The sequence below is a fragment of the Ostrea edulis genome, chromosome 5 (assembly GCF_947568905.1).
Source record: "Ostrea edulis chromosome 5, xbOstEdul1.1, whole genome shotgun sequence".
Lineage (NCBI taxonomy): Eukaryota > Metazoa > Mollusca > Bivalvia > Ostreida > Ostreidae > Ostrea > Ostrea edulis.
This window is the reverse complement of record NC_079168.1, coordinates 92,692,650-92,701,618: the sequence shown is the minus strand read 5'-3', so window position 1 is coordinate 92,701,618 and position 8,969 is coordinate 92,692,650. Positions and strand designations below refer to the sequence as shown.

Here is an 8,969-nt window from a genome sequence, read left to right as displayed (position 1 = left end):
TTTACCTGAAAGCTTCCTGACATATTGCAGATTCAAATTTGTTCAAATCATGGCCCCCGGGGGTAGGATGGGGCCACAAGGGGGATCAAAGTTTTACATACATATAGGGAAAAACTTTTAAAAATCTTCTTCTCCAGAACCACTAAGCCAGAAAAGCTGAGATTTACATGAAAGCTTCCTGACATAATGCAGATTCAAGTTTGTTCAAATCATGGGCCCTGGGGGTTGGATGGGGCCACAATAGGGGATCAAAGTTTTACATACAAATATATAGGAAAAATCTTTAAAAATCTTCTTCTCAAGAACCACTGAGCCAGAAGAGCTGATTTTTACATGAAAACTTTCTGACATAGTGCAGATTCAAGTTTGTTCAAATCATAGCCCCCGGGGGTAGGATGGGGCCACAAGCAGGGATCAAAGTTTTACATACAAATATATAGGGGGAAACTTTAAAAATCTTCTTCTCAAGAACCACTAAGCCAGAAAAGCTGAGATTTACATGAAAGCTTCCTGACATAATGCAGATTCAAGTTTGTTCAAATCATGGGCCCCGAGGGTTGAATGGGGTCACAATAGGGGATCAAAGTTTTACATACAAATATATAGGAAAAATCTTTTTTTGTTGTTTTTGTTTTTGTTTTTTTGAATAGTTTATTCATACTTCAAAGTGCCCTTACAATGTTCAAGACATTCGGGCGCATGTCTTGATAACAAGAAAACATTGATATATATATATATATATAATCGCATCACAATATATTATTAATTTTTTCAAACATATCATTGAAATCTATATGTAGCTTTTTGTATACATGAGAGTACATCTTTAAAGAAGCTTTAACATGCATGTATATATTTTCGGTACTTTCTTCAATTTCTTTGATTCTACAGTACATCTTGTATTTGTAAATAACAGTTGCTATAGTAGAAATTACGTTATTCAAAATGACAATTCTGTGGTTGTTTTCAAAATAAAATCCAATATATATAAGAATGTGTTTCCATTTGATGTCATATTTGACAACCTTTGACGTTATTTCCCACATATGCTTTACATTTTCACAAAAATAAATCAATTAAGTGTTCATTGTCTTCAACATTTTCTATACAAAATTCACACGTTTGATTTGGTTTTCTTTATTTTCATGAGAAAAGATTTGTTACATAGAAGATTATTGAGAAGTTTAAAATTAAATTCTGCTACCTTTTTTTCTGATCGTTTTTTGTCCGTCGTCTGTCTGTCTGTCCGTCTGACTGTTAAACTTTTCACATTTTCGACTTCTTCTCCAGAACCACTGGGCCAATTTCAACCAAACATGGCCAAAAGCATCCTTGGGTGAAGGGCTTTCAAGTTTGTTCAAATGAAGGGCCATGTCCCTTTCAAAGGGGAGATAATCACAAAAATGCAAAAATAGGGTGGGGTCATTTAAAAATCTTCTTCTCAAGAACCACTGGGCCAGAAGAGCTGAAAGCTTCCTGACATATTGCAGATTCAAATTTGTTCAAATCATGGCCCCCGGGGGTAGGATGGGGCCACAAGCAGGGATCAAAGTTTTACATACAAATATATAGGGAAAAACTTTAAAAATCTTCTTCTCCAGAACCACTAAGCCAGAAAAGCTGAGATTTACATGAAAGCTTCCTGACATAATGCAGATTCAAGTTTGTTCAAATCATGGGCTCCGGGGGTTGGATGCCTGGGGCCACAAGAGGGATCAAAGTTTTACATACAAATATATAGCTAAAATCTTTTTCTCAAGAACCACTGGGCCATAAAAGCTGATTTTTACATGAAAACTTTCTGACATAGTGCAGATTCAAGTTTGTTCAAATCATGGCCCCCGGGGGTAGGATGGGGCCACAAGTGGGGGGGGGTCAAAGTTTTACATACAAATATAGGGAAAATCTTTAAAAATCTTCTTCTCAAGAACCATTGGGCCAAAGAAGTTGACATTTACATGAAAGCTTTCTGACATAGTGTAGATTCAAGTTTGCAAAGGGTAGTTTGGGCCATAATAGGGACTAAGCTGGTTTTACATGCAAATATATATGGAAAGTCTTCAGATATGGGCCAAGGTGACTCAGGTGAGCGATGTGGCCCATGGGCCTCTTGTTTTCATACATATCTACGATTTTGTTTTTGTAAATGAGACTCCAGGAGAGTTTATTAATATTATTTAAAGTTCTGCTATAGTAGGATTGATACAGAGGGGGTATGAAGTTTCCTTTGAACAAAAATGGTATACATCTTTTTCGATGAAATATCAGTTATTTCAAGAGGTTTTTTCATTGATATAATTTCAAAGATGAGTTTCAAGCGCAGGTTTTGATAGGGTAAATCTTGAAAATTCAAATTAGCTTTCTAAAAATAATACTTTACTCATGATTTTGTATTCGCATAAAATATTTCTTAAGTCTAAAAGCAGGATTTTTGTATAGAATTTGAATCCATTTGATGAATTCTTGACCAAAATTAAAGCACTCTAGTGTTTTTATCATAATGTCCATTCGACAGAATCGAACGCCTTTTGAAAATCTAGTAAAAGTAAAATTGCCTCTTCATTATTATTTTCACAATATTCAAAAATGTCAACAATAAGTCTAGCATTCATACCAGTATATCGGTCTTTTATGTAGGCAGACTGATCCTTTGATATAACATTTTCCAATATTTTTTGTAATCTTTTTGCTAATACAAAGGCTAAAATCTTATAATCTGTATTGGTAAGGCTGATAGGTCTATATATTCAGGTGTCTTTTATCTCCTTTTTTATACAATAGTGAAATGACAGATAAACGTTGTGAATACGTAAGTGATTCTTTTTCATATGAACTTTTCGTGCAAGAATAAAAATTACCCTTTAGCTCATTCCAAAATTTCTTATAAAACTCTGATGGTATATTCCATCTGGACCAGGAGATTTGTTCTCCTTCATATCAAATAAGGCATCCGTATATTCATCAATTAAGATCTGGAAATTGGTTTAACATATTCTTGTCATCATCACTTAAAGCATTCTCAAAACTTGTATTTTGTAAATATAATCATTCAATTCACAATTTTCGTTTTCTTTTTGATTTGTATATAATTTTTCATAAAAGTCACACATGGTTTTCAAAATATCTTCATCTTTATGTATAACTTTATTTTTCTCATTGAACAGTTGCTTAATTGTATTTTTGGACTGACGACTCTTTTCCAAACCCATAAAATATGCTGAACCCTTTTCACCATTTTCAATCCAATTAGCTCGTGATCTTATTTGAGCACCAACTGCTTTTCGATCAATTAAAACATTTAGTTCATTTTCAAGATTTCTTTTTTCGTTCATGTCTATTAAAAATGAATTCATATTTTCTATACTAAATATTTTGTTCTCAATATACCTTATTCTTTCTTTGATTTTTTTGTTTACACGTGATGAAAAGCTGATACAAAAAGATTTGATACCATATTTAGAATTTTCCTATGATACTTGTAGGTCTGCACTAAAATTATCAAATTTTTTAATATATGATTTCATGTCCAAAACAAAACTTTCATCTTGCAGTAAGGATACATTAAATTTCCAGTAACCTGGACCTCTCTCGTTCTTATTCCTTAATATATGTAATGACAAACATCGATGATCGCTCATTCTAGTGCCATTTGAATGAGTACCGGGTATTCGTCTAATAACAACACCTTTGATTTCATACATAAAAAGCTTTGTGATAAATATGTAATCACTACGACTTCTGGGGGCGTCGCTTGCATCACATCAAGTATATCCAGTTTTGTCTGGATGCAATTCATTCCATATATCACATAAATTTAAGTTAAGTAAGCATTTTCTCAAAATATTGCCACATTTATCACTTACATTATCTAATATACAATTAAAATCACCACATAGCATTAAATTTTCTAGTGAATGTGCATGTTGATTAATCCATGTTTGCATTCTCTTAAAGAAATCACATCTATCATTAAGATTATTAGGTGCATATACGTTAGCTAATGTAATCAATTGATCATCAATAGAAATATTAACCAAGAGTTTTCTCCCATCATTAGATTTGTGTATGCTTATTATATCAAATCCAACGTCCTTCTTAAATAGAATACTAACCCCCCTACTGAATACAGAATCTGAAAAGCAATGAAAAGATTTCCCATGCCACCTAGCATTGTACTTAAATTCGTTTTCTTTAATGTAATGAGTTTCCTGTAAGAAAATTATATCGTCTTCAGAGTCCTTTATCCATGTATAGATCTTTTGTCTTTTTTCATCAGTATTTAAACCTCGTCAGTTTATTGATTTAATCCTCGGCAGTTTATTGATTTAATCCTCGGCAGTTTATTGATTTGACTTTTAAAAGTTCCATGTTAGTGCATGTAATTATTTTGGAAGACAACGCACTTAGTATTGAGTCACTTTACCGTTCCCCTCCTTGAACGCATTCCTGATTGGCTGTTTCGCACGCCCCTCGCTAACTCCGAGTATAATCGGCCCAACTCGTTGCTTCCCGGCCAATGTTCAATGGACGTATTGAGTGTTCCAATTTTGTTGAGTCACGAACCCCAATAGTCATCATATGCATGCAGCTTCAACAAATATAGAGTTTTTGGTGGATTTGAGAAGTGCTTCACAAAATTTCTGGCACTGAGCGAGTTTAGCTTTAATGATGTTGCGCATCACATCATCACACATATCAAACCACTGGTCCGAAAGCATCACTTGATTGCCGATCTTTTTGGCATCTATAGCGGATTCCACCTTCATGATCAGATTGGCTCTATGTAAATCTCCACATCTCATGGCTTTGATATGCTGAAAAGCCTGTTCAGAGGACAAAAATGTTTGACCAAAAACTTTAAATTCAGATGGAAAAAAGTTTGACAGAATGTCATCTCTCCCACTGAATACAATTATGTTGTTCTGATTTGAAGCATAATGTGTGCATTTGTCTGAACCTGGAGCGTGACCTATCTCCTTGCAAATGCGACAACCCTTTTCATATTCACACTGAAATCTAAGGTGATCGTTAGCCCAGCAGTTCGTACACAATTTTTTCCGTTCTGTGTTTGGCTGACCTTCATGGTAAATCGTGCATTTTAAACCGGCGCAGAATGATGTCCTTGGTAAAAATTTACCCTCTGCGAGTGGTTCCATGTAAATGAAACGATTTCCGTTCAAAATTTCTGTCATTTTCCGTGTAGATGGATTTCGAATCTTTTCATATTTAATGTCACTAGTAAGTTTGGCTCCCATTTTCAAAAGCATATTTTTAATGCAGTCATCTTCTACAGATAATGGAATTCCTTTTACTAAGACACATATTATTTTCTCATCTGGTTTTCAGTTCCAGCAGAAAAAGGATTTGTTTCAAAAACATCTATGTGGCGACATTCTAGGTCAAAACCGTTAGTACACAGCACATTTCTACTGGCTTTGGATCCAGCATAAATGCGCCAAAGATCACGGTCCCTTTGTACGCATTTAGTATCGTCAATAACCTTACCTACGGTCATTGCAATAGCATAGTCTGTAATAAATTTACTTTTGTCTATTTGCATATCACGGTTCCTCAAGTAAACCGGTTTAAGCATTTTTTCCATTGTTATGTAGTAAAAGCTACTCACCACCAAAAGTTTCCAAACACAAATAAATATATACACACGGCAATGAACTGTTGTCACTGCAGATGAGTATTCTCATTTCAAATCTTCAAAAACTCGTATAATCCAAAAAGATAAATACCAAAATATCTGGGTCAATCACAACCACTATATTATCAAGGTATATGCAAGTTTTTGTAATAATCCAAACACTAGAAATGGTCAAAAATAGTCGAAAAGACCAGAGCGAAAATGGCACTTCTGTATCAATCGCTGGTCACGTGACTCCTTTCATATAGGAAAAATCTTCTCAAGAACCATTGAGCCAGAAAAGCTGATTTTTACATGAAAACTTTCTGACATAGTACAGATTCAAGTTTGTTCAAATCATGGCCCCTGGGGGTAGGATGGGGCCACAAGGGGGGATCAAAGGTTTACATACAAATATAGGGAAAATCTTTAAAAATCTTCTTCTCAAGAACCATTGGTCCAAAGAAGTTGACATTTACATGAAAGCTTTCTGACATAGTGTAGATTCAAGTTTGCAAAAATCGTGGCCTCCAGGGGTAGTTGGGGCCATAATAGGGACTAAGCTGGTTTTACATGCAAATATATATGGAAAGTCTTCAGATATGGGCCAAGGTGACTCAGGTGAGTGATGTGGCCCATGGGCCTCTTGTTTTAATTTATCAATTGAAGTTATATCCCTTATTTCTGAGCTCAGCAGCTAGTTTCATTTTCTAACTAAATGACTTTTTATATAATTCAAGTCTGCATCTAGAAAGTGTGTAATCGCTAGAATTACGGGTATTTTATGATAAATTTCTGCGAATATTAATTGGACAAATTTCTTTCAAATATTGGGGAACTAAATTAATTGTTATGGATTTGAAACATATTTGTAAATTTAACTGTTTGTCTTCTATCAGAAAGAGAATCCCACCCAGTTTCAAAATAAGTGAATCTAGTGAAGTGAAAATTGGAAGACCAGATACTATCCTGGCAGCCAATAATTGATTTTTTCAAACTGATGTGAATCAAAACCCGCACATCCATCTCAAACTACAGAGGCATATTCTTATACAGGTCTTATAAAAGTTGTATACATTGTGTTTCTTCCAACCAACTTAAGTTTTTTATACGCATTATTAACAATATTTCGCCTTTAAAGTCATCCTATTGACTCCCTATCATAATGAACATGCATTTCTTACCTTTACATGGTGTAAATCCCACAGTAAATAAAGTATGCTATTTTGAAGGCATTGCAAATGGGCACCATAATTATATATTTACCTTCTCAACACAGAAAAGTTACACATGTTTTGACATTCTTTAGTTCAGTTATTATTAGCCTCCTCTACTTCTACAAATTAGGCTTTAGAAAATCACCAAGAATAAACAGTGTCATAAATGATCCTGCTTAAATCTGTCTCAAGTTGTGAAAGAAATGTAGTACAAATTTTATAAAGAGTACAGTAAAAATTAAGGGTACTGGTATTTGTTACTCTATTGTTGGTCTACAGTAAATCAGTCGGGTCTGTAGATTTCGAAATTTTAGTAGACTAAAATTGAGTGTGTATAGTACAGAAAAGCAAGTTTCGCACACTGAATAAGTTGTGATTTTATATAATTTTTAAAATAATTTTTCCATAGGAACCATTCCTGAGAATCCACCCATTGTCCTAGATAGCAAGAGATCACTACAGGACCCTTTCAACTTGCACACATTTATTGATGAAAAGCGGCAGGAGCTGGAAGAGAAGAGGAAGATCAACTTGTTTGGAGAAAACAATCAGTTTCAGGTAAGATCAAATTAAGTGTTTTCCCTACATTATTCTGGGTTCCTTAACATGGGCATAGAACGAAGTCTATATACCTAGGAATATAAGAGTCACCCAGTCAGTATGTGTCTGTGCATGAATTTGTGCCTGGTCCATAACTTGAAAACAATTCACCATGGTCATATGTGACATAAAGATTGCAATAAAAACACTGAAGTGTGCAGCGAGTACTACACTGCTTGCACGGAATGGTACGAAATGATTCTTGCACAGAATGCTGAATGGTACGAAACAATTCTTGCACAGAATGCTGAATGGTACGAAACGATTCTTGCACAGAATGCTGAATGGTACGAAACAATTCTTGCACAGAATGCTGAATGGTACGAAACAATTCTTGCACAGAATGCTGAATGGTACGCAACGATTCTTGCACAGAATCCTGAATGGTACGAAACAATTCTTGCACAGAACGCTGAATGGTACGAAATGATTCTTGCATAGAACAAAGAATGGTTTGCATAGAATGCTTCGCACGAAATGCTGCCCAGTTTTTCAATGGTTTGCAGGAAATGCTATGCACTAGCCTTCACTCTTTGATTTTTAGGCATTATTTGGCTTGATTAAACATGAAATGATTTAAGTATAAGGCCAAGTAAAATTAATTAGTAGATTATCATTCAAACTTCACAAAAAAATGGGGCGGGTGGGAGGATTTTATTTTTTATTTGTTATTTTTTGCCATGGTATTCTTGACCTCGAAAATGCCTTCTCTCATTGAGAAAAGGCTTTATAAATCATAATTACATGTGTATTTGGGTTTCTAAAAGGCAAAGTGAAACAAAGTACGTTTACGATATTGGACCGGACATAAAAATATCTGGAAATTGTAATTTTGAAAAATAAAAAAATCGGGGCGGGGCGATTTTCAAGGGGCGGACGGGAATGATAATCTACTAATTAATTTTACTTGGCCTAATAATGATAAATTCGATCATGAAGAAATGTTGGGAAAGGAATTATAATGATCCATTGTAAAATGAATATACATGTCAGGCATGGTAAATTGCTTATTTTTGACAAGGAAGGTAATAATTAAAACACATTGGAATAAACAAATCAATATTTTATTTTGAATGAAAAAAAAAAGATATAGTATGCAAAAATTTTATAGCTAGCCTATAGGAGTGAGAATTATTCAACGTGCATAATTATTGATTTTATGCTCTGTATAAATTCAAACTAAAGAACAAATGGTCATGTCTGTATCATTATATTCAAACATTCAGTCTGAGAGGGTTAAAGCTATATATGGTGTTTAAAATACAAATTTGTATATTCCAGGATACATTACAAACAGAAAAATAAAAGATTCAGCCTCTTCTTAAAGACACCAGTATTGAATAAAGACACATATTTTTAGGTCACCTGAGTTTACTCAGGTGACCTAGCTATTGCAATTGGTAGCCGTCGTGCGACATGCGTCTTGCATTAACAATTGAACAATTTCAGCTTCTTGATAACTAGCAGTCCAATTCTTTTCAAATTTGGTATGAAGCATCTTAGGAACAAGGGGAACATAA

General features: G+C 34.3%; 1 protein-coding gene across 4 annotated transcripts in view; it reads left to right on the top strand.

Moving 5' to 3' along the window:
* LOC125650906 (3-hydroxyanthranilate 3,4-dioxygenase-like) overlaps positions 1–8,969 on the top strand; it is a 50,876-nt gene that overhangs the window by 36,246 nt on the left and 5,661 nt on the right. For all 4 annotated transcript variants that reach the window (XM_056139328.1, XM_056139330.1, XM_048879484.2 and 1 more), the window contains exon 8: positions 7,259–7,407. In XM_056139328.1, coding sequence (XP_055995303.1) covers positions 7,259–7,407 — 149 coding nt within the window. The remainder of the gene's footprint in view (positions 1–7,258; positions 7,408–8,969) is intronic.